The 27,186-nt window shown below is 39.2% G+C and overlaps 1 protein-coding gene across 2 annotated transcripts in view; it reads right to left on the reverse strand.

Annotated features, from left to right (window-relative positions):
• Positions 1-27,186, reverse strand: part of tspan4a (tetraspanin 4a) — a 406,837-nt gene that overhangs the window by 296,862 nt on the left and 82,789 nt on the right. The window contains exon 2 of one of the 2 annotated variants that reach the window (XM_055232518.1): positions 7,005-7,084. In XM_055232518.1, the coding sequence (XP_055088493.1) occupies positions 7,005-7,067 (63 nt within the window). In that variant the 5' untranslated portion in view covers positions 7,068-7,084. Of the gene's footprint in view, positions 1-7,004; positions 7,335-27,186 lie in introns of those variants that run through there. The other variant, XM_033991763.2, reaches the window with a different exon arrangement.

Consider the following 27,186-nt stretch of genomic DNA (forward strand, 5'->3'; position numbering starts at 1 on the left):
ATGGTGAACATGTCCTTAATAGGTGTGGGGACTACTTCAGGCAATGCAGTAAAGATATAATGATAAATGACCTTCTGCAGATCCATTAAATCCAATGAATCATGCATTATACCATTTAAAATAGTAATACTAGGAGAATAAGTGCATTGTATTACATTGTAAAATCGATATGTCCCATCAACTGGAAACACTCTTGGATGATTGAAAAAAACAAAACACTTTGATGCTATAAACAAACAAAAATACAGAAGAGAAATTTGTGTCAGCTGGATGAAACCTTGCCTGTCCTTTCTAAATTCTGTTTAAATCCAGAAGTGTTTGGAATTGAACCATCCCATGTGACAAACCTCTGTCCTAGCTCTAGTCCAATCTCAGCCAGTACTTTCTAACACGTCTCTTTGGTGCTTCGATTGTCAATTCTGCAGAAAACCATGTTGTTTTTTCCCCCCTTTTTTTAACCACTAAGCCACCATGTTTTTGATTTTACCTGAACGGCACACGCATCTCTCTGATTGGTTAATCCGCCTGTCGATCACGCCCTCTGGAATCAGAAAGGATACTAGGCCTGTCACGATAATTACTATATCAACTTCTTAAGATGATATTTGAGCTGTAGAGAGTTGAATAAATAACTTCTATAGCTACCAATTTGTTCCTTCTGCTATTTATTTTTTGCAGCTCAGGCCTTTTGAATGACACTGTCTATTGAAAAACTGGTTTCCTGGGATTATCTTGCTTTGTGTCAGTGGCATAAAGCAGCTTCAAATTATTATCGTTTATCGTAGTATTTCTTCGTGGCAATATATCATGCTTCAAAAAGTGTTATCATGACAGGCCCACTCGTCTTTGTAAAGTGTTGTCAAAGCAAAAAAAAGTGGTTCTGGCTGGACAGGTAAGATGGAACCGGCAATTACACAGATATCACTACAAAACATGCCAAAGAATCTACCAGGAAATGTGTAGACAGTCCTCCAGGTGCACTTATTCACTCAAAATATCTCACCATTCTATTTTGATATTTTGAATGCTGTGTCTTTTTATACTGCAGAACATTCTAAACAAAGTGCAACCTTTTAAATGCTTTGGATTGCCGTGACATCGAGAACATAACCCGTCTTTCCGTATCTGTGCCATTTACTCACAAACAAACCCTCTCGCTCTAAATATGTCCACAAAATGCAGCCATGCACGCCCACTCCTCAGCAGCTGTACAAGAGCGCTCACCCACTCAGCGCCGGCTAAACGCAGGTTCTGTCTTCTCTTCTCGCTCGCTCTCTCTCTCCCGGGCTCTTTCTCTTCTCCTTTCTCCTTCCTGCTTTCCATCCTCCTCATCTCCTGTGCTTTCTGCTTCCTCCTCTCCTTTAGTCTCTCCTGATTTCCTCTCTTCTCTCCCTCCTCCTCTGCGTTCTCTTTATTCTCCCCTGCTCTCTCATTCTCTCTCTCCCCTTTCCTTCATCCACTCTTCTTCCTCTTTATCTCCATACTCCACTCCTCTTACCTTCTCTTCACCCGTTTTCTCTGTCTTTCACTCTCTTATGCTCTCTTCTCATTTCTCTCCTCTTCTAACGCTCCTCTTCTCCTGTTCTCTCCTTTTTTCATTCCATCTCCCACCAGCTCCCTCTTCTCTTCCTCCTCTGCTTTCCCACCTCCTCTCCTTGTTCCCCCTTTTTCCTCTGCTGTCCTTCACTCTCCCCTCCTCTGCTTTCTCCTTTTCTCTCTCCTCAGTTTTCTACTTCTCTTCTACTCTCACCTCGTCTCTGCTCCCACTTTGATTCTTTCTCTCCCTGCTCCTCTTCTCTGCTCCCTCCTTCTCTCCACTGCTCTGCTCCTACCATCCTTCTCTCCTCTCTTTCTTTCCCTTCACTGCACTTCATTCTCTCCTCCCTCCTTTCCTTCCTCTCCCTCCTCCGCTTTCTTGTTCTCTCTCTTCTCAGCACCTTTCCCTCCTTTCCTCTGCTCTCATGTTCTCTCCCTCATCTTCTCCTCCTCCCTCCTCCTCTTTCCCCTCCTTTACTCCTCTGCTCCCCTCCTCCTCTGCTCTGTCCACCCCTCCTCTCCCTCCTCTCCTCTTCTCCCCATCCTCTCCTTCCTTCTCTCCTTTCCCTCCTCCTCTGCTCTGCCCACCCCCCTCCTCTCCCTCCTCCTCTCCTCTTCTCCCCCGTCCTCTCCCTCTTTCTCTCCTTTCCCTCCTCCTCTTCTCCTCTGCCCTCTCTGGAGACCCCTTCGAACAAGACAAGACAAACACGGGCTATAGAACGCTACACCATTGAGTTTAGCGATTAGCATAAGAGCCATACCTCTAGTGGTTAGCGGTGATAGCTCGCAGGTTGAAGAAAGGCTTCAATGAAGATCCAATCAGGGAGGAAGCAGAGAGGGCAGGAACAATGTTTACAATGGGAGCCGGAGCACAGGGCTGGTATCTGGGCTAGTGCTGAAGAGGACTGTGACATCAAATAAGGTCAAGTGGTTGGAGTATTGTCACCTTTTGAAACAAACCTAAAGTGATAATTTAAGCAGGGTGAGTCATCTGTGCTGTCGTCTTGTTATTAATAGTCTCCATGGAGATGCTATTGCTTTGCCTTGAATGTTCCACAGTGTGACATTAAACTTGCCTCCGTGGAGACAAGCAGGTAATGCAAAGCTAATGCAAAGTTTAATGCCAAACTGTGAAACACTGGGATCTAGAAACTGTGGATTTGCAATGTATGAATTAAAGCAAGGAAATTAAGACAAGGAAAGTTTATTTGTATAGCACAAATCATACACAAAGTATTTCAAAGTGCTTTACAGAATTAGAAAGACATTAAAATCACAATACAAACAAATTAAAAAAACATAAATAATCATCATACAGTGAACATTAAAAGAGAAGAGTGCAGAATAAAAACCTTTCAGTCGTATGCACAGCTAAACAGAACTGTTTTGAGCCTGGATTTAAACATTGTCAAAGTAGAGGCCTGTCTCACATCTTCAGGAAAACTGTTCCAGATTTTAGCTGCATAAAACTGAAATGCTGATTCCCCATGTTTAGTCCTGACTCTGGGCACCAGCAGGAGGCTGGTCCCTGAAGTCCTCAGAGTGTGAGATAGTTCATATGGCACTGACATGTCGGAGATGTACTTTAGTGCTAGGCCACAGAGAGACATATTGTGCTTGAGTTTGCTATATAGATATAATCTACAACACCTGTATTTTATAATTTGCACATTTTAAATCATAACCATCCATCCATTCATTTTCTTCCACTTTTCTGGGGATAAATCATAATATTCATCTAAAATGACTTTTATGTTAGAAAACTGCAGTGCCCAGTGGGAGCTGACATCACCTCAAACGTCATTGCAACAAAGCGTCACCACCTCCTATGGACAGCTGCACATCACACTCAAGCAGTGGATTACTTTAATTTGTACCAAAATGACTTTGCAACTCTGCTGAATCCTCCATATATCACCGATCAAGAAAATAAAATTGGGGAACGAAGTAAGTACAGAGTATATGTGAACACAGGGGTTGATCTGCAATATGGCGTGAATACATGTGATTAAAGATTGCTCAAACATGCACACGTCACTCCAAATACAACTTCAAGAGGGTAAGTGAGAAGAGGAAACAACTATAGCATGATTTAAAGCTTTTGCAGTTGCAATAGGTCTGATGTAAGTGCCTTAATTGATTGTCTAACCCAGAACCAACATCCTGAAATCAATACCCAATAAATACAATTCGACTCCTGAGTCAGTACCTCATACCAGTATCGGTATCTATGCAATTCTATGTCCCGTTGCCAGTCTATAACTGTCAACCAATCACAAACCCTGTCTTTTCCACTTATCTTTCGAACCAATTCATATAAATTGATTGTTCTTAATACAATCTTCACCGCAGCAGCAGAACCATCAGTCTCCTCAGCCTCTCCATCTCCTTCTCTACACCACCTTTGACATCCTTCATACTTGCCTTCCACTGCAGGACTGATATCTCTAAGTGCTTGTCATATCTTTATCTCTTTAAAAAAAACTGTTCATCACCTTTCTCTGTCTTCCGGTTGAAAAAACATTGACAAATTTCTCACGGATTTGACAAAACCGTACAAAGATAGAAACAGCAGGATTCATTATGCTATCTGTAGAAGACAGAGGAAAGGTGCTAAGGATGTCTATTACATATATATAGCTCAAAACGTGCGAAAACAAGTACCAGCTTGAAAAGTCAAAAGTCTTCCATCTTTTCAAAAAGCCATCTGGATTAGAATTTGTAAAGGTAATTCTGCAGTCTACACACTTCAAACTCACTCATTTACTCATTTGAGTAATCCTTTATTATTAGTCTGTCTACAAAGCTCAAAATTCTCTGTTCTACCTTGTGATGTCATTAAATGGTAGTTTTCAAGTTAACCTTCAGTTCGGGAGCGATTGTTGAAGGTGTATGGAATTCAAAAACACAATAGAGTACTTCCTGTATTACCACATGACATCACAAAGTGGAAGTACTAAATGTGTTTGTGTGTTTAACATAATTCACGGTAGGTTTTTAATGAGGAATATAGACCCTTTAAACCTAAACTTAATATGGAGTCTTTAACCCTTTAGGTGAGCTAAAATGGTCTATAATCTCCTCAGTCTATACTTTTACACCAATTTTTTTTTTTTTTTTTTTACAAAATTGCGTTAGAGGAATTATCAGGATGTACTGCCTTTTTTTCACACAACTACCTCTATTTTACATATCCATCCTTATTTTTCCTTTGATGCATCGAGTAACTGGTCATTGGTCATCTAATTGGTCATCTTCGAGGGACAACGTAAGCACATTACCGTAATGACAGTAACATATTTAAAGAGCCCCATGCCTCTGCTTTAAGATGCCGCTTGAATTTACAGGACAGCACAATTGGTTGCGGAGGGACGGTAATGGAAAGTCCGCAACCGCAAATCTATCACCAACGCTATAGAGTTAAACCTAAAAGTATTCTCTCTGATCTGAATGGTCACTATTTAAACCCCAGCACCTGCAGCCAGTCATTAATGAGTGCTAGTGCAGCCTGAGCTTTCACATGAGGCATGGGCCGTGTCTCAAATCGACAGCTGCACACTTCGAATTACCGTTCGAATTATCCGGCCGATGTAGAGTACTCCTCCATGTAGCCTCCGTTGGCCGCAAAGACAGTGCCAAAATGGGACAGCCCTACACCACGGAGCGCACGTCAACCACCGTCTGTGCTCTTATGTTATATTGCTTACGTTACGTCGCCTAACAACTGTGATGGCTGCTGACTAATGATCTAAACATGTAAAATGGACATGAAATGAAATAATTTGTTCTATTTTTAATTCTTTATTATTTCATAGAAGACTCAAGGTGTCGTTATCGCAGCCGTTTATTTCTGTCTAGACTGAATGAAGTAAGGAATTAATCTTTCCCAGGCAGATATAACATTCAAGGTGATTTTTTTCCCCAATTGTAGCTAGTATTACATAACTTTAAGGAAATATACCTTGTTTCTCCTGTAGAAGAAGTCAGTGCATGATGGGATATAGAAGTGCACGAAATCTGCTCGGATGCACACGTCGCTCACGGCCGATCTCCGTGGAAACGCTGGAAACGCAGGGCACATTTGCTGCATTCGTGGGGTGCATGAAATGGGACAGGCCTACGAAAGTGTCCTTCAAATGCACCCTACGAAGTGTGCGACCGTCAAACTGGGAGACTGCCATTGTGACGCACTATGAGAGAAAAACGTGTCTGTGTCCTCTATGCAGATTTAGGCACTGGCCATTCAGGTTCAGCTGTGATTAAAATATTTTTTTTTTTAAACTGTAAGAGCACAGGCTACATACAGTCCCTCATATTACCAACTTTCTTCACTGTCGTTTCTTGGCTGTGTGGGGGTGTGGATATCAAACACATGTAGAGAAGCAATTTGTCACATAACTGGCTATAATTTCGCTATGCATGGTTTCATATCTCGCCTAATTATGCAGATCATAGCTCGGCTCGCGAATAATGATTATGGGACGCAAACAAGTTCCAGCAATTGCGTCGCATGATTACCATGAGATGAGTGATTTTTTCCACCTTTGTAAGCGAATCAGAGCACATGCTAACGACAAAGAATGAAGCTATTGCATTGTAAATATTACCTACAAAGAATTAAACTGGTTTGAAGTTGGAGGCATTAAACAATCGAAGAAGCTTTGTTAATCTCAAATATTAAGAAAATGCTTAGCTACCAGATTAAAAAGTCAAATGTCGGGTTGTCCAGAATGCAAAGAAAGGCAACAACAAAAAAACATCAGCATTGCATTTTAAAGTTACATTTGGCAAACAGCATTCAAAGTTTCACAATTGCAATCTTTTTAGAAGAGGTGGGCGATTTTGACAAAAAATTAACATGTCTATTTTTGCTGATAATGGTTACTATGGTTACTACAGATAATATTTTCCAATCCAGGAATAACGTGCAAAAACATGGCTCTAAATGTCTTGGTTTGGGTTCAAGTGTCACACAAAAAGTTTATGGATTATAAAAACTTAAATATCACTTTATATGCCCTTTTTTCTAGCTTTTACATGTTAAAGACATTACATTGAGTGTTCAATCAAATAAAGCTTTTACTAATAACAATCCTAATGCTGATTTATTCGTAACTGCAAAAACATTGGGCATGATGGCCAAGTTATTCATGTTATAATTTTTTTGTGTATTGGTTTTCAACAGTAAAAGCACAGGCTACATAGTGTAATTTTAACTTGTCTGTTAATAATCTGTTCTTGACCAATGACTGTTTCACTGCTTTCTTTTCTAACTTTCTGTTGGTTAAATCCAGTCTTGCGAGGCAACTGGTGTAGTGACTTTGGACTACACACGAATAAACACAAAAAAAAAGAACTTGGATATATTTTGCTTATGATTTATCGCCCATCTCTTCTTTTGAGGAAATCACTCCAAGCAATGCCAAAACCAGCTTGCGGAGAAGTAGCAGTAAAAGTTGTTCACTCACCCAGAATAGGAGGTTGAAGAAGACCATCCCGTAGCGCAGAGCCATCATGCATCCCTCTGCCATTTTACAGCGACGCAGTTCTAGAAGAAAAATGAAGGAGAGGTCCAGATAAAACACCACATACTTCTTGCCTGGAGTGTATCGCCCGTTGGAGGACTGGGGCTTTTTGGTTGTGGTGAATCCGAAAGCGAACGGCGGGCGCTTGTATTCGAACTCCCCACTGAACCGGTGGAAACCCGAGGTAAAGGGAGGCGTTTCCGGTTTACTGTCCAACGAAGGACTTCGCCTGTACGGGGTTTCGTCTGTACTTGAACGCCTCATGCTTGGGTTGGTGGTTGTTTTATGTTATAGGTCCGTGGAAAGTTGTGTGATTCTGTAAAAGTTATTATCCGAAAGCCATGCTAACACAAAACAATGAGATGAAATGAAAAAATATGCAACATTCTGTAACTATAATCAATAACTTTTCGATACAAATACTTATTTTGCGAAGTCTGAGTCGTAGCAACGTGGCTGTGTCAGTTTTTTTCAACACTTTTTTGCAAACAAGGTATAAATTCTAATCCGTTTCAACAAGTTTCAATACATTCATCAAACTTATTTTCTTTGAGTAGTCCCAGCACCTTTGTAAACATCATCAACAGTCACAACAATACGATTCAATGCAATAAGCGTCACTGTATGTAATCCAGCCACAACATCTGTATGAGTCTGTGTACTTAACGGCACATGCACACATCTACGGCGCTATAATCTGTCAAACGCAGGTGCCATGCTGCCAGAGATAAGCCCCGGTTTTGTTTCATCTCGCAACACTTCCCTCTCCTGACAAATAGCTAGACCGGAGTCCCATGCAAGAGCTACGAAGCCGTTACTAAGCCTTACCCCGAGCACGTTTCCAACTACGGAGAAACCAGCAAAGTGATACCGTTTGAAACCATGATTTGGGATGGCAAAAGCTCCACAAGGCTAACACAACTTTACGTACAACTTGCTACAAATTCCTGCGCATGCTAACAGCTTCTCTTGCATATATATTAGCCATAATGTGTGTATTAAAATTTAAGAGTTGATTCAAGCCGGGATGATGAGAATGAAGTGGAAAGCATGCGAGCAACTGACGTCTCCTTTTTATTTTTTCTCTTTTCCTCCCGCTTGGAATATCCTTAAATCCACGTGCCCTAACTTGTTCAATTTGTTTCAGGAAAGTCTCAGGAGAACGCTGCGCTAGCCCCTACTGCCTGCGCATCGGTATGGGGCTACAGGCACCTTCGCGGCTCTGCGCTCAAGCTGCTAATTAATTCCCAGTTTCGACAGCCAAAAGTAAGCTCGGTCCGCTTCTCTCCTCCTCTTCTTTTCTTCCTTTCAGCTTTCTCTTTACTTCCCACCCCCCTTTGCCTAAGTGGGGGATGCTAAGAGAGGGTCCGGTAAGGTCATAGTAATCAGAAAAAGAATAGCCAAGCGCGCGGAGAAAACAGTTCCCTCGCAGAACGCTGCCAAAGCAAGACTGCAGTGTCGGAGCGCTAGAACGGAAGGTAGACCACTCCGCTAGTTCCCATAAGCTCCTCCTGCCTCTCTCTCTCGCTCTCTCCCTCTATCACCCCCCTCCCTTTTTCTTCCCTCGCTTCCTTCTCTCACTCCTCTCTCAAGCGCGGATAGTCCAAGGATCCCGTTGAAGCCCTTCCCGCGAAGATGCTATAAAACCAAAGAAAGTAATTGAAATTTTGCCCGTCATCCAGTTTTGAAAATCAACCAATCAGCGCAGCGTTTTTTAAGATATTTAAGAACCCTCTAGGTATGCCCCATTTGCCATTTAACGCGCCCCGTCCTAGCATGTTTGCGCACACGGACAGGACATGTATCTCAATCTCATTACTTATGCAGAGGTTGTTCAAGTACGCAGAGGGTGTAGCTATCCGCGCGGTCGCCTCTGTGCCGCTAGCGTGGGATAGGTAATTAATTTCCCCTATAAATCACAAGGGGATAGAGTCATTTGAGCCATCACGAGACATATTTTCTGCTGAAGGGTTTTACAGTTTTTATTACCTACAGTTACAATAGGCGCGGGCAATGTTCTGTTTCATAGTAAAAGTGAAGAGAGGAGCTAAGTGTTGCATAAAGGCTACGCTCACATAATAGCTAATCTGACAAGAGTGGAAATCTGCTGACGGCTTGAAAACGGACAGAGGATAATAGCTTTTTTAGGGGATTATTTTGGGATGGAGAGAAAATAGAACGAGAGAAGGGTAGAAGAGTGATAGTGAGCGCTTTTTTACAGAGCTCTTCAAACTAAAGGGATTCAGAAAGATGTGTGCTTCCAGAAGAACTACAGATTGACCAACTGCCAATAGTAATAGCATCGTAGGGTGGAAACAGCTTTGTAATTTAAAGAGGAGGTATTTTACTTCCACGGGGCATTAACTGCTGACACGTAACATTTAGATCACCATGCTATCTTTTATTTATGTGAAAGTGCTATATTCGCCAAAAACAACGTATTATTATTTTTTATATGTTTCACTTTTGTTTTTAATTTTGTTTCTGAGTCTCCCCTCCCTTTGCTCTCTGCACTAAGTCACTCCCTCTTCAGAGCGCTATCACAATACAATCAGTGTCCAGTGTGAAACTACTGCACATCGCATTAGGTTTGTGCAGTTGTTGTGTACAGTTTTGTATCATCTTTTTGTTTGTTTATGAAGATTTGTCATGTGGGAGCATGGCTGACGTAGGGTTTTGGACTGAGCATCAGTGGTGAAGGAATTTGTTCAATTTTGATACTGGAGCAAAAAAAAAATTCAAGTAAAAGTATCACATGAAAAAAATCAACTTAAAGTGCCCATTTAAAAATGTACTTAAAGTGTAAAAAAGTATTTTATGCATATTTTGAGGTCTTATAAGGCTTCAAATAGTGATTTGTGCTGTATTTTGTTCAACAGAAACAATTGAATGAATCATGTTTTATCGTTTCCTTAAATTATGAGCATGTTAAAAATAAACCCCTCAGCCTTTTCAGCAGGTCTCAAACAAAAACACTTTTCAGTCCAGTTCAAAACTTGAGTGAAAGTACATACATGTTCTCAAATCTAATGAAGTAAAAGAAAACAGTATCCACTTTAAAATGTACTCAAGTGCAGTACAGATACCTGAAATTTATACTTATGTACAGCACTTTACTACTTTTACATTGTTACATGGCACCACTGTTGAGCATTGGACTGAATCTTAGAACTAACCCTAAGGAAGGTTCGAAAAGGAGTCAGAAGAGATCAATAAATTACTGAAACATGCATGGATGATATAATATGACTAAATCATGGTATAAAGCTCAAAACTTTTCTGCCATAGGGTACACTCGATGTTTGTGTTAATAAGATGCTATTGATTTGCCTGGAATGTTCCACGGTATTGCATTAAACCCATCTATCTCGCCTTGGTTTTCTTACTGGTAGCCTTTACAGATCAGTCTTATAACTTGTCCTTGTGGCTTTTGTGGTTATTTTTCATAACATTGTTCTTTCTAAATAAATGTGACATGGTGGTTAGTGCTTTTGCTTAGAGTTGCACAACCTCCCTGTGTTTCCAAAATGTTGTGTCAGTTCTTCATTGACTACTATTTATTACAATGTAACACACACACACATTCAACTCAAAATCACAATTACATTATTAATATACATTTTCAAATCCTAAAAAATTTGAAGATATGCAAACAACTAAATATTCAATTTTATTATAAACAAAACCTGGTAACCCTGTATTTTAGACCAATATTAATACTCAGTGATGTGTTTAAGCACTCCGAACAGATCCTACTATTAAAACATAAATTGCAAATCCAATACTTGTCAGAAAAATCCACACATTTAGGATCTATATAGCTCCCATTCACCATCCACAAGAGTGTTTGCAGCTCATTCTCTATGCAGTGGTTGTGGCGGGGCCAGATTGTACCGCTGCACCTTCACACGTGACTCTCCATTTTCCCTTTGTCCCAGTGGACCTTGGCCCAGGTCATCTAATACATGCACAAGCTTCCTCTCCGCATTCACCCCAGAGGGCAGCACATGTGTGGGGCAGCCTGCTCCGCTCTACAGGGTCGTGCTCCGGAGAAGTCACGGAGGTGCTGCTTTTATTCGGTAAAGACTTTAATGGAGTGGTGTTTGCGGACAGACTGCTGAGGTGAGTGGACCTTAATGCAGTGGATTTTATCTGGTAAATGGAGCACTATAGAGGGAGACGTGGGAGGAGGGTAGTGGATTTCGATTGTGAGTAGAGGGTTAGCAAAGTTGTGAGGAGCTCAGAATAACAAAATGATCAACATTTGGAGTAATGTGTTTGTGGCTGAGGTGAGTGCATCAGTTAGCCTACAGTTACTAATGCCTGATTTTGCAATTGTATTTTTTTTGTCTGACAATGCCTTGTGTATTGCGAATTTTAAAAGTTTTGAGTTAGAAAAGTATTATATGCATTTTACCTATTTGTAAAAATTGTTAAATTATTTTATTAAAGTGGTGTCTTCAGCTTAGATCAGACTCAACGAACCGATTCTTTGTTTTGAATTTGAAGAGCTGATCAGTGTCTTCTGCTTAGATATGCTTAAAAATGTTCAATACTGACTTGAGTTCTACACATTTATAAATCTAAAGCTATCAGGACAATAGTGAATCAAGCTGAAAATGCAAACTTTACTCATATCTAACTCAGAACACAAGCACAGAGCACAAATCACAAATGCACAAAGCACTTCCCTCTGCATGTTTTTCTGTATTTCTGTAAAAAATAGGCATCTGTTTGTTTTGGTTTGTTTGAGCACTTCACCTTTGGCTTCCTCCCAAAAGCACAATGCTGCCCTGTGATTGGTCCAATCTCCGGTCCACAGGTGGCCGGGCACATGCACAACAGCGGGAGCCGAGCCAGATGGATTCTGGTGAGTTTGTGAATTCACAATTGTTGAAAGAAATCATCGAGGTACAAGGTTACACCAGGACTCCAGCCACATGTGAGGACAGCACCTTTTAACTTGTGCTTTACTTCCTCTATTTTGTACTAGTTAGTTTCATGGTTCCTTAAGGCACTTCAGCTGGCGAAACATTCAGTGTGTCTTATTAAGTTATCTGAATGTATTATGTTTGAATGCAAAAACCCTCCAGCAACTGTATAGCGGTGACCTTGCCATTGTTTTGTACAAGCAAATATGAAAGATAACTTAATATAGCAATATAGAAGGTAATTAGAATCATGTCTCTTGTTTCTAACTTAAAGGAGCTTCATTATCTGCAAGCAGGTCATGGGAAAACACATGTAATGTTCTATTCTTGTACTGTAAACAATCCTTTATTATTCATGATGCCCTGGTTATGCTATAAAAGAGCTAACCGACTGCGGTTAGCATTGGGAGAGTAAGACAGGGCATGTCCTCCAGCTAAAAACTTAGAATTCTGTACATGCGACGTCAACCATAGCGCCTGATTGCATAAGATTCAACAGCCAGTTACTCATCTGTGAAACCACCGCTGCATGCTGGAAGAGAATACTTCAATTTGGAGTGTTGAATGGGGATCAAACAAGCTATCAATAACCTGTAATATGACTGTCAGTTAGCCTGGAGAGCCAGACTATTACTTTAACTGATCCATGTAAATTAGAAGTGGGACGAGACTTAAATCCCACATGACGATACAAGAAACGGTAATATAACGGAGAGAACAACACACATTTTCTGTTTATTTAGGTTTTTAAAGGGTATTTTTAATTTTTATTTAGGATTTTTAAACATTTCTGCATTTTTAAATCAAATATATGTTAAAATATGGCTTTACTCATAACAACTGTTGGTTTATTCTAAATTACAAAGTCAATGGACATAATGGCCAGGTTGTTTAGGTTATAATTTGGTGTTTTTGTTTGGTTAAGACAATAACCCAATTAGAAAGCATGAATTTCTCATTTGCGTTGCCAGTTCCAACGACTAAAGCCAGTTGGAAATCAAACTAAGACCTCTCTGATTTGAGGCGATTTAGTGTTTACATTGGTAACTGTTATAAGTCTGTGTAAAGCCGTGGAAAAGCCGTCTAGATCCAATATGGCACTGAATGTCCCAATATCTGCTCTGCTGATATTAACCAATAGGACAGTTTTAGATCACAAAGCTGCACAGTTTAGTTGGAAAAAAGTTGAATTAGTGTTTGATGGATGTGTTCAGATTTGCACATTCACCGCATCAAAATGGTGACTAAACCAAGATTAAACCCATAACAAAAGATGGACTAAACCAGGACTAAACAAGGACTAGAACAAAACCAAACCAAGTCATTACTAAAATGTGCTCAATTTAGGACCAAACAAAGTGTGAATACATCCTAAGTAACTTTAAAGTGCCTATATTATGCTATTTTCTGATCTATGTTCACCCCTGGATTTTCTAATCTCTGCCGAACAAAAGGTAGCTGTTAAATTGAAAAATAACACAACATGTCATCAGAAGGCGGAGCATTTTGAGCTTTGTAGATGTAGACAGACTAATAAAGCAGGATTACTCAAACATGTGTGAATGAAACAAAACACAACTCCAGGTTTGTTTTTGATGAGGTAACAACATGACAAAATGGCTTAAAACTCACAAGTGTAATATAGTACTTTAATGGTAGAGGGTCCATCACCTGCTTGTCTTTGTCTGGAATGTTCCACTGTATGGCATTAAGTATATCTATCTTTAATATATTCATTCAAGGGTGTTTTATTACTAAAAATATTCACCAAAAACATATCTGACCTGCCACCTTTTTGTCTCCATGAAGTTGCCATATTAGGAAAAGCAATATCATCTCCATAGCAACACGTAGGGACTGGTCCCTTCACGAGAAAGTTACATAGTGTACCTTTAAGAGCAAAAACAAACATTGACAACACCTCCGTAGACTTCAAGTTCTGTTCAGTATGTTTACGACGATATTACGATATTTAGGATGTAGGACTTGTAGGACACTGTTGGTGCTGGGCTCAAGGCAGCGTGCGAACTACCACTGCTTTAACGGACGTGTAGTATTTGCACAATGTTTTTACTCCGATTACAAGAATCCATCATGAATAATAGATGATTGTTTACTTACAGTAGATGCAGAGGAATAGAGCATATCCCACATGCATTTATTACATTGACCTCCTTTATCACCAGGGTGCTTCTTACAGGCGGTTTGCATAAGCAGGGCTGTTGAATAAAACAACAAACTTCTACTGTACAAAGTGTGACAGCACATACGTGAAGAGAAACGTCTTAAAGATGCAGTACATGATTTTTGGTAAACGCAGTAGGTATAGTTTAAACTGTTACTGCTGTCTCTTAATTGTTCTCTCGCAAGTATTCACGTGCATGAATTTGAAAAGCTTTAAAACATGGTAACCTCATATGTGTATTACTCTGAAGTGAGTTCTACAAATTTATAATCTGGAATGCCTCTCGCTGAAAGTCGTCAAGGAAAAGGCGGAAGGTCGTGATGAATATTTGAAGCCCATTGGTCAAAGTGTTGCAATATTTGTTTTGAGATGGTGTAATCCCTTATTCAGCAGGTGATCAATGTAGAGAAGGTTTCAGCGGTGGTCATCTGAACACTGTTTTTGCATGTAGAAGTTTCAACGGTGGTCATCTGGACATCGTTTTTGCAATCAAGATGTTTCAGCGCCCACCTAGAAGCCATTTTCACACAATAGTGGCATAACAACAAACAAAAATGCCCTGAAGTCAACAAGGGTAGGGCAGGTTCACTCTAAAACTCTTCCCTCTGAGGCTGGACTTAGTTAACACAGAGTAGAATTAATTCCTAGTGTCTCAAACCAGTACCATCAAATTGAAAATAGCTTCTGGGTGAGAGCTGAAACATCTTGATTGCAAAAACGATGTCCAGATGACCACCGTTGAAACTTCTACATACTTGTTTTGGTTTGTTTGGGCGTTCCACCTTTAGCTCTGCCCAATTCACAATCCTGCAAGAACAACTCGGACTCTTTAATGTTCGTGATATCAGTTTTCAAATAGTCCCAGATCCATGGCTTTATAACTCTTTGACATGCTTGGCGCATACTTTCAGGTCTTAGTTCACTGTATTTGGATATTTTTCTCCTTGTGAAGTTCACAGAAGGCCACGACTGGGAAAAAAGCTCCATGAATGTTTTATATACCCACTAATGTTATAAATATGCATACACTTCTACATGAATTCATAATTATCATGTCCAGTCCACCCGATTCTCAAAGACATGGAGAGAGGCTAGGGAGGGTTTGTGTTTTATCTGACTGCACTGGCCATCGCTGTGGAGTTTTTAGTACCAAATACATGTCTGTGTAGACCCTCAGTCGTCCAGGTCTGATCCATAGAAAACAACAAAGTTAAATCTGTCAACTGGACAAATCTCCTACAAGATTTGTCCAGTTGACAGATTTAACTTCGTTGTTTGCCAAGTACCAAATACACCAAATATATGCCATGATATATATTTTGTTTTTGAATCAAACTACTAGGTATATTCGTTTAGATGAGATGTGATTAGGTAGATCCCTGAGAGCTGGACGGGTAGAATTGACCAAAGGATTTAGTGTAAAGAAATGCTTTTCCATTACCAACAGAAAACAAAGGTGGCAGCAACAGCTTAGTTTGCTAAATGTGTCTTTGAACAGTTGAGTAATTTGTGCTGAGTGACAAATGCTAGCTGAACAACAGCCTCCGGGCCAGCACCAGCAGACTAAGGGGCAGTTTCTTCCCCTGGACTGTCACACTCTTGGACTTGCACTTTACTTAACTGAACCCTTTAAAATACATTTGTCTTTCTTTCCTTTTGCTAGCCATATGATAAAAGGAACAACTGCACGAAAAGCATCTAACCTACTTATTTTCATTCAAAGCAACTATTCTGGGATGAACCAGGATCAGTTTGTACTTCAGACCCACAAAGCCTAAAATTCCGCCTAGACTTTTTTTTTTTTAACTTTTTTTTTTTTTTTTTTTTACTTTGTAACAAGTCCTCAAATCTCATTTTTAGTGATATATGTTTCATCTTTGAAATGGGAATTATCAAAACAAACATATGCTCAATCTCCCTTGTATCAGATTATCCCTCCAGACTAGGTGGGATTTCAAATCTGATGTTCCTCTGTGCAGGGCGATAATATCGTACATCGTATTGAAACAGCGTATATAACACTGCAGTCAACAATTTTAGTATTCCATTAAACATATATTATCAGCCTTTTGACAGATGTTAAATCTCCATTCTGTTTTGAAAATAGCTTTCTTTTAATTTTACAAAATATCTAATGCATAAAAGCTGAAAACATAAAGTGCTGACACAAAAAAGTTACATAGTGCACCTGATCTCATTATCATGCTGGTAGTGCGTGCGGCTCCCTCTGCCTGTCAAAACAACTGTTGGGGCACAAACAACGCTGTCTACAAAAAAAGAAGAATATCACTTTCTAACAAAGGACTTAGAGCAATGTGCAGGACGTATGGAGCGATGTGGACCGCAAGGAGCTAGACTCAGGACGTGGACAGATTCTGACTATAAGCTCGTATGTCATGGATAGACTCACTTTGGATGTACTGTCTGGATGTTATTTTCTTTATTTCTGTGAAGGACAAAGCAGAAGGCGCTGGACAGGAAAGACAAGTGAGTGAACCAACTTCATAAACTGCAGAAATACTTCATAAGCAGCACTAAAATGACAGTATGAATGGTTAAAATGAAGTTGTAAGTGCTAGAATTATTTGTTTTGTCCAGTATAAAGAACGAAATACCTTAGTAACATTAAAAAAAATCTGAATTGCATGGGATTTTTCTACTGTTTTTGCAGTTGCAACGTTCCCTCAAGTGTTCATGTTCCTTGACTGGTTTCAAAAATTGCATCATGAACCATATCCAGATAAAAGAAAATTGAATTGCATAGTCAAAATAAGTTAAAAAGTAAAATCCTACCTCCATAGAACTGTCCATTCGTCACTCCCCATCACGGACATCAGACGAGCTAGTTCCTCTGTAAACAATTTTCTAAACACATTTAAACAGCACCATGATGCAGATCTGGATGGAGCTCAGTGTTCAGTGGCACCCTGGGGTCTGCGCGGCTTTGAAGTCCTCTGCACCCATACCCCCGCCTCACCCAAACACACGCGCACCCAATGCACAGTATCGTGTATATGCAAGCTAACTCTTCACCAGAGCTGTCTGCGATCAAATCAGACTAAAGCAGAAGGAACATTGTTAGCGCACTATTCTGGGGTTGTATGGTGATGGCTCCTGCTTGTATGTTGTATGTCCTGCAGCGTTTAAGAGCAAAAGAGCGACATTGACCTGTTTCAAACCAAAGACTGACTTTTGATACGGTGTAATACCTCATTCATCCAAGAGTGGCCGCATGGAGGGAAGGTGTCCAAATAAGCACTGTTGAAACCATCTCTAACTTTTGATCTATTCCAAAGAGGATAGTTAACTTTTTTGATCTTTATATGATGTTTTAATGTCGTTATCGCATCAAAAACATGCCTGAAGTGGTTTCACATGTCATCCACGCATGTTGGAGTAATCTTGTAATCCCTACTGTGCACTATTTGGACCCTCCTTATGGTTAGCTATACCCGCTTTTCCTGCGCAAGGCTCAACCCGCAACCCGTGTACGGCTATATCTCTTAAATATCCAAACTCGGGATGCTCTATAACTTCACAAACCTGATGTGATGTGCAGTAGTAGCTCAGGGAGTACTCAGAGTGAAACCATTTTGCCGAATATAGCATTTTCAAAACAATAAAAGGTAACACGGTGATCTAAATATATTATGGGTTAGCAGTTATTGCCCCATAGAAGTGTAATACCCCGTCTTTAAAACCACTGTTTTGCTGTGAGAAGGCCCCAGCTCTCAAGTTTCTGCGCTAAATAATGTAAATGCTACAAACACAGTAAAATACAAACTTGGTAAATAATACATAGCCTAAACTTTTTTTTTTTCTCAATCAAAGTGAAAAGAGCTGCAGTGGAGGAGCTGCGTGAGGCTCTTTAGACAGTGGGTGCAGACCTCTGTGACCTAATCTTGAAGGTGTCGTTTCCCCATTAGCATTAGCACAAGCTGTTAGCGTGACTGAAGACATCACGGGGGCTTGTAGACATATGTGCTCCTCAGATGCTGCCGTTTTGATGTGAGGAAATAAATAGATCCACATGCTGACTCACAGTGCAGTTATTTTGACGACTTTATACAAACTCTGAGGAAAAACATGTTCTTTTCATGTTTGGGACTAATCAGAAGGAGAAACCTCTGAAAGTAGGGATATCAAAGGAGACATTATGCAAAGTTCACTTTTGAGAGCTTTTATAAATAAGGTTTTCCCTCATTGTTAGCTTACTCTGAGATGTTTGAGTAATCCTGTCCTGCTTTCTTAAGAAACTTACCCCCTATCCCCACCCACAGTTCTACTTACTGCTGTTCTTTGATGTTTTTTTGGTTGGTTTTGGTTGGGTTTTTCAAAAAGGGTTATGTTAGTAACCCATTTTTTTTGCAAATGAAAAAAAAAAAAAGCTGCTGCTCCCTACTGTGAACTGCATCCGACAAGGAAAAAATATAAAGGATCACCAAACGTATGTTCTATCTAACAACTAAGGGCTAAGAAACCTTTTGCACCTAACTAATGACCTGCCCTTAGACGATTTTCTGTTTTCTGCAGAGAAATTCCATTACAAAGAGGCAGGGACAGCAGCAAAGCAACAGTTTTATAGTTTTGGACCTATGTCTGTGAACTTTTTTCTTAAATTCAAGTCACTTTAGATCCTTTTTGCAATTTACAATGAACAAAATATGATGTATGTTGTATAAGGGAGTATTATACCTCTGATGAGTTGGTCAAAGATAGAACTAATCCCACCAAGGCATGCCAACAAGGACCAAGCTGTAGGTGTCCTGGTACAGTAGTGCTACTTTCTCCATCATGTGAGAGTTAATACTGTATTCGTCGCACTGGAGTATAAGTCGCACCAGCCAAAAAATGCATAATAATGAAAAAGAAAACACATTTAACATATGAATCGCATCTAAGTATAAGTTGCACACTCAGCCAAACTATTAAAGAGAACTTGGTATCAGCCTATAATAACTACACCTACATTCGCCTCAATAAAACGTGAAGAAAGACTTAATTCATAACAAAAACTAATGGTTTATTATGAATGAATCAAGCTTAGAAGTTTCTTAATCTAGGAGTTATAGTGTGGACATAGAGTTAGTGTATTAAAGCAAAATCATGTAACTTTCAAGAGGTTCACATGTCAGCTGCATGATTCTACGGAAATAGAAAATCAACATTCTACTTGGAGACAGATGAGTTTTATGCCGTACAGTGTGATAACAAAATTTCCACGGAAATAAGAGGCCAAATAGGAGTCATTTCGGTGGAGATGCAAGTCGGTTCACAGTTAGGATGCATGTTTAGATTTGTTTTTTTAGTGCAAAATGAATGAATGTAAGAGTATTGTTTTGGATAAAAAGTTTTGTACTTTTAAGCATTTGAGCCAATAAAAGTGTAGTTATTATAAAGTGTTATCCCAAAGAGCAGCAAGTCTTAAATATAACTACCAAGAACGCAGAAATAATCCTAGACAGTCAGTATAAATCAAAGACGACGAGTTATATTTTTTATGAAGGCACAACATTACATCATGATTTAAAGCCGAAGACAAGACAGTACCTTTGTTTAATTTTACACTCCCGTACCTCCTTTTGTCCCTGCAATTTCTACCCATCGTGAAAGCACTGTACATAGATTCTCAATGTCCTCACGCCCCATAAAAGCTCCATTCGATTGCCTTTACATCGCCCCATCCGCGAGCGCTTGATATGGGTAGAACAAATGGCTGCACCCAGTCACGAACGAGCCACTTCTCCTCTCTATATGCCCATAAAGCCAAACACACATGCTCCCCTATGCTTATTTAATGCAAGCTTATGGGTCTCGGTTGACTATCGACGCTAAACGATGCCACATGCTAACGTGCCGGGATGAGCAGAGTGAGAGTGCTATGTGCTACATGGGACTGGCAAATTATTTAGCGCTATTAGCTTACGCAACCGCTGGGTACTCTGCGCTCGTAATGTGCAGTTTTTCTGGGAGACTTAATGCGTGGACTCGGAATGTTTTCCTTGTGGAGGTTGTTAAATAGTTGAAAAGAATGTCAAGGTTAGAACACAGACGAGACGGTTAGCGAGGGAAGGTGTTTAAATGGATTTTTCACACTACTGCAAATGAAAAGTGTCATTGTTGGTTAATGTGAACGGATCTAATTTGTGTACTAAAGAATTATGAAAGTATTTTTTTATGAACTGGTATCTGTTGTATTAAAAAGCAGGTATTACGCAACAGGTATTTTTTTATTTTTTTTTCTACCATGTTATGACATTGTTCCCGCATCAAAAACATATCTGAAGAGGTTTTATATGTCATTCATGCATGTCTGTGTAATTTAGTGATCTCTTATAAAACATGTTAATATGTTTTTTTCAGTTACTAGAGCATTTTCAAAACAATAAAAGGTAACACAGTGGTCTAAATGTTGTGTGTTGCAGTCTAAACTCTATATAAGTAAAAAAAAAAAAAAAAAAAAAAGAAGTATTAATGGATAATATTAATTGTGTTTCAGAGATATGCATGTTTATTTCAGGGATAATTGTAAAAATATCTTGAAAAACAGCCTTTTTATAGATCTGACCTGTGCATCTGACTCAGTGGCATCACCTGTTGCTCTAAATATGGATAAAATAAAATAAAAAAGTTTAATAAAAGTTTTTATTAAAGAAAAGCAATAACATTTTTATGAAGTCAAACAAATAGAGGATCTTCACCCAGAAAGTTACAAAGTGACCTTTAACACTTTAAATAAATATTTCTATCATGGAATAACATTAGTTTTTTGCACCTTTGTGATTAATTTAAATGGCCCATTCACTTTTTGATGAAACTGTTCAATTATTGTACATAAAAATGAATGAATAAGATAAGCGCAAGTCCTATGAGGGTGAGCTGACCCGTTCACTCTGCATCGGTGGACTCTGAAATAGTCACAGGAAGTATCACGTATTTTAATTTTGATCTGATCCAAGGTCATTTTAATAGTCCTAACATAAAAGCAGAAAGCCCTTTCATTGGCAACTGTTCAGCTTCCCTGCTCACGGTAGTAAGGAAAGTGCGAACCTCAACTTATTTTACTCTTTAGGCCCAAGGCTATATCTGACAATACAAAAAAAAAAGTCCAGAGCACTCTATTTTCCAGCTGGTCAAACATATATTGCCACGACTTATTTATTATTTAAAAGTTCAAACGCAAAACTGATTCTTATGAGTTTTTAAACCATGTTAGAATGTTGTTACCTCATCAAAAACATACCTGGAGTTTGATGTTTGTCTACATCTCCAAAGCTTAAACTGCTCTGTTCCACCTTGTGATGTCATGTAGTGGTAGTTTTCAAGTAAACAAGTACATTTTACATTTAGTTCAGTAGAAATGGGTAATTCCAGGGCTGAAATTATCCAAATGATTCTAGTGAAGGTGTGTAGAGTTTAAAAACACAGTGGATCACTTCCTGTATTACCACATGACATCACTAGGTGGAACAGAGTGTTTTCTATTTGAGAGAAGACCTCAGCCTAAATATGCAGGGTTTGTGTGTTTAACATGTGGAAATAAAACAAAACACAACTCCAGGCATGTTTGTGACGAGAAAACCGCATAATAACATAGATCAGAAAATAGCGTAATATGAGCCGTTTGCACTATATCTTTTCTAGTGGAGGGTCTGCCAACTTTTTGCCTCACCCTCCACAAGAAAAAATACGATTCTCTGAAGCTCTTCTGAAGTTTTCCTCCCCCTAAACTTTGTTGTCTTTTCATAGATAGAGCTGTGACTGCAGCTCCGGCTGATAAAATCACGACAAAAACAACACATCTTTTGTTCGGGAGAAAGACAATAGATTGGCAGCGGGTCTAATTGGCCTCCAGTCTGCTTTTCAATGGGTGTCAATACTGGAACGGGTATGCTAATGGATGCAGTCATTGTGCACGTGCTGCTTTGGATGTTGGGAATTTTTATTTTTTTTTTGTGATAATTTTCATTTCTCTTGTTAAAGCAGACCTATTATACAAAATTGATGACATTTCAGAGCTTTTAACCATGCAGTTATCTTTATATGGCTAAAGTAAATGAATCAGATATAGCTTTTAGGTTTTGTCGTTATTGATCTTATTCCTTTGTTTAGAATGTTCCACTGTATGGCATTAAACTTATCTATCTCCATGGAGACAAGCAGGTGACGCAACCAGTCCAAGTTAAAGTTGTTGTTTTTTTCGCTATAAAAACACCTCAAATTGAACACATGACATATAAATTTAACACTACACTGTGGAATAATACCATCGCCATAAAGACAAGCAGGTGGTGCAGCGGAAGAAAAAAAACATAGTGCATCTTTAACATAATTTAGTTTTAGCTTTAAAGGATTTGCATAGATATGAAAAATGGCTGTGTAACTGTGTATCTCCTGATAAACTGATATTTTAAGACAGTCATAGCTTTTTTTTTCTTTATTGTGGCCACATAAAATTACTTGGTGGGCTACATTTGGCCCATGGGCCTTCAGTTTGACACGTGTGCCCTATACCCATTTTTTTCCATGTTTTTGAGCAAATTTTGTCTTGCCCCAGTACAGATATATTGTATAGCTTGAGATCAAAATAAGTCATCTGCAAACTGAAGCGCGTAGTTAGCATCCTAGTTGTTATTAGATTTACAGTGATGGCAATACGCCTTTCTGGTTTCTGAGAGTTTTAAAAAGTACTATTAAACTCATCGCAGTGAATAATTAAGATGCTTGGAATGCGTAAAGTAAGTGAGGAATAACTTTGGATCACTGCAAACCGTTTAACTGTTCTGTTTTCCACTTTTTAAGACAGTAAAAATGAACTAGAACACCTTTAAAAAGTGGCAATTGTTCCTCATTCTGACACAAAACTCGCTGTGAATATACACATCATTAAAATTAAAACTTTTTTCCAAGGATTCCTAGCGCCCATGGGAGATATGTTGTCGAGCATTTTGCCTGGAGTGCTAGGGTACGCCGGTAAACAGGAGCAGAGGGAAGGATCTTTTCTGTGATGTTTCCGGCTTGTAAAGATTAATAACAACATCAACTCTGCAGGGAAATAAACCAGTTTTACTTCGGCAGTCCGCGGAGGAGACCATGCATTACTGTGGCATGCACATGCTAGATTTATTCACAATGAAACTGCATATTTACACCGGCAAAATCAAAACAAAACACACAAAAAAACAAAAAACAATGAAGTATTAACATCTCGTTTTGGACATTTGGGAATAACTTGTGTTAAAACTCAAATGCAGTAATTATAAATGGGAGCAAGATAAACGCATGTTATGAAAGTAATTAGTTTTGCAAGATGGCAACAGGATTTATGCTTGTAGTTAAGACGTCAATGTCTCGGGCAAGATTTAAAAGGCAGCACATTTTCTTTTGAGTAGCCATCTTAGAGCTATTTAGACGTTAGGTGCCCCGTGCCTGGATACATGTTTGCATTTCAGTCAGACAGTATGTATCTTAAAGGTGCTGTCTGTTTGCAGTGGTCCAAAGTTATTCCTCTCATATGTTATGCAGTCTGTGAATCCTAATTATTCACAGAGATGAGTTTATAAGCGCTTTTCACAACTTTCTGAGTTTTGCGGTGATGGTAAAGCTAACAACCAGCATGCCAACAGTGCACTCCCTGCTTGTCAGATAATAAAATTCTTCATTATTAGTGCAGACAGTACACAGTGGACTTATTTTATCCTCAAGAGCTGCTTATAAATCATATGTATGGGGCAAGACTCATTTGTCTTAGATACATGTGGAAAAATCAGGTACAAGTGCTTACTCTTAACCACTATATCATTTATCTATTTATGAGGTTTAACTTGTGCATTTTTTGTGCTTGTTTGTTCATTCATAGTCACTATATCAGTCACTATTAATATAGTTACAAATTTTCTATTATTATTTAACGTGCACTATGTAACTTTTCTGAAAGAGGGTCCAGCACCTGCTTATCTCCATGGCGATTATTTTGCTTGGAATGTTGCACAATATGCCATGAAACTTAAACAAACTTAAATTTATTCAATAGAAAAAATATGAACAGAGCCTCCTCCACAGATCTGACTTGTAATTGACCTGTTTGTCTCAGTGGAGATAGACACTTACTGTGGAACATTCCAAGATAAACAATAACATCTCGATACAGACCAGCATGTGGTAGCCCCCCTCACCAGAATAGTGACACAGAGCACCTTTAAACCTAACCTATTTGTACAGTATATAATTCCTTATGTTTTGTCATCATGTTATAGTCCTTAATTTTCTCACATATGGAAATTTGTTCAGACCTTGACCCAGTCAGAGTCTAGTGCATTAAGCCAGATCCTTAATAATCAGCTGGAGGGAATTAGCATATTGAGCATGTTCTAGGTTGATGGCGGAGAGAGACACATAAAGAACATGCAAACTCCACAGAAAAGCTCCATAAAAGTGTGGTACTTAAACTGGGGAGCTTGTTGTTTGCTGACAGTGTAACTACATTATACCAGGCTGCGATGAACTCAGCGGCTTTCTCATGTCTTTCTCATTTAAAGTGGAACTAAACACTACACCCTGTTTTTTCACTACTTAACTGTATATGGGGTTTTAATAGCATACTGTTTCAAGTCACTTTTTGGCTTTAGTGCAAACTAGGTAAATGTGCAGCTGTGTACTCATATAAAACTGAGTAAGTGCTGCCTCCAGTAGCCACGGCAATCACTTGAACTAGAGACATCACCGAAGATAGCCCTGATTACAGCCAGGTGTTTCTGATTACAGACACCTGGCTGCAGGGGCGGAGTTTGAAGTGTAGATACCAAACCACAGTGTTTCTTATACCCCAAAACCCCACCCCTCCTTTCCCTCATTTTTCACTTTAACCCTTTAAGGGCTGAGCACACTATGGGCCAGTATAGGTCACCTAGACTTTTATATTTTTGTTAGCCATAAAAATCATATTAAAGGAAGTATCAGAATTTACTGCATTTTTTCACACATCTACTTCTATTTTACTCATCCATCCATATTTTTTCTTTTAAGCATCGAATAAATGACTGGGAAAATCCCCGCAGCACCCGCACTCTCATTTGTCACCTTCGCGGAGCAACAGAGGCACATTACCGTAATTGATGGAAAAATATTTAAATAGCCCCGTGCCTCCGCTTTGAGACGGCGTTTGAATTTACTTGAGAGCACGACTGGTTTGCGGAGTTACGCTGCTGGAAAGTCCACATCCACGCTCTATCGGCGACGATAGCCTTCGACGCTATAGGGTTAAGGCCGTGTCTCAGTTCGACGGTGGCGCACTTCGCAGTACCGTTCGAAGTACCTGGCCAATGACAACTGCTCATTAATGAGGTAAACATGTAAAATGGACACCGAAAAAAATTCATTTTTATTATTTTGTTCATTAATTCTTTATCATTTCATTGAAGAAGAGTCAAGGTTTCGTTGTCACGGGCGTTTATTTCTGTTTAGAATGAAGTAAGGAATTAATTCAATTTTAATATCAATAGGCAAATCTAATGTTCTAGGTGATTTTTTTCCCAGATGTAGCTAGTTTTACACATCTGTCGGATGCATTCATGGGGTGTATGAAATGGGACGGGCCTTGTCTCGCCGGAAGTGACGTAAGTGTCCTTCAAATGCAGCCGTCAAAGGGTGCAACCATTAAAATGAAACACGGCCTAAGGCTGGTTTATGCTCCAATGTCAAATCTACGTGGATGTGCTGCACAGCTCCCCGACGCACATGAAAGCTGTTTGCTGTGCTGTTTACTGTGCCGTGTGCGAGCTGTGTACGTGCACCTCAGCCGAAAAGTTACTGTTGAATTTCTGCCAAACAAAAAGCCTGTGACTGGTTGATCCACATGGACTAAATGGACAAATGATTAAAAACAGCTAGAGGCAGCTAACGTTTGACACAGGAATGTCTGCATATGAGCCTAATGTGATTGTTTATTGTCATGGTAGTAAATAAATAACAAATAATGAATGTAAATGAAACTGTTTGGATTCTGACTGTGCACCTGGACCCTGATTAGCTCTACAGAAGCTCATATGGTTCATGTCTGTAGGGCTCAACACTGGACTATAAACCAGCCTTTAGTCCTCCACTGCCCGGTTTATCAGCTCTGTTTGAAATGTGGTTGTGGGCGGAGTTTATGTGTTTAGTCTCACTTTAACATATGCAATCTGTACACACAACACTGATATTTTCCCCTGTGATATTATTTCTTTTATATTGTATGAATTATTGATTAGAAAGATTACAATTTGGACACAATCTTAAATCATTGGGGGATGGTCCAGAACTACAGAACTACAGAAATACATTAAAGATTCTATATGATGCTAAACTGACTTAATTGAGCTTCTTACCATGTTATATTTTTGTTTTCTTTTGTTTTTTATAAATTAATTCATGGTGTTTTTACTTAATCTTCTACATATTTAAAGGCGTACCTGTTTTTTAATGGCTCAAAAAAGCAAAAAAAACAAAAACATAACTAGTTCCTTTAGTTATTCCTCACTCATCTATTCTGAGCATCCTAATTATTTACCACGATGAGTAGTTTTCACAACTTTCAGCAATGCAAGCTTTGCCATTATAGTAAAGCTAACAAAAAGTTGCATACTAACCGGTACTTCCTGATTATTGGGAAATGTAACACTTAATTAGATAATTAGATGCAGACATATTTTAAGCTCAAAATCTGCTTAAACATTATATTTGTACTGGGGCAAGAAATTTAGCTCAACTACATCAAATACATCCATGCCGTCACCCTATGTAGAACTCAAAAGACTGTTCACCTATTCCATGTCCATCAATATCAGTCTCATTCAGCTGAAATCACTAAGGTCAGGGTCGTTTCTATTTTAGGCCATATATTACCCCATTAGATTTCAGGAGACCCTAAAGGCAGATGGGGCCCTATGTATTCGCTCAATCAGATCCATCTCAACTTTGAAACTAGCAGATTTTGCTTTTACCCTCATTTAAATTACTTCAGTCCACAGGG

The sequence above is a fragment of the Periophthalmus magnuspinnatus genome, chromosome 3, assembly GCF_009829125.3.
Source record: "Periophthalmus magnuspinnatus isolate fPerMag1 chromosome 3, fPerMag1.2.pri, whole genome shotgun sequence".
Taxonomy (NCBI): domain Eukaryota; kingdom Metazoa; phylum Chordata; class Actinopteri; order Gobiiformes; family Gobiidae; genus Periophthalmus; species Periophthalmus magnuspinnatus.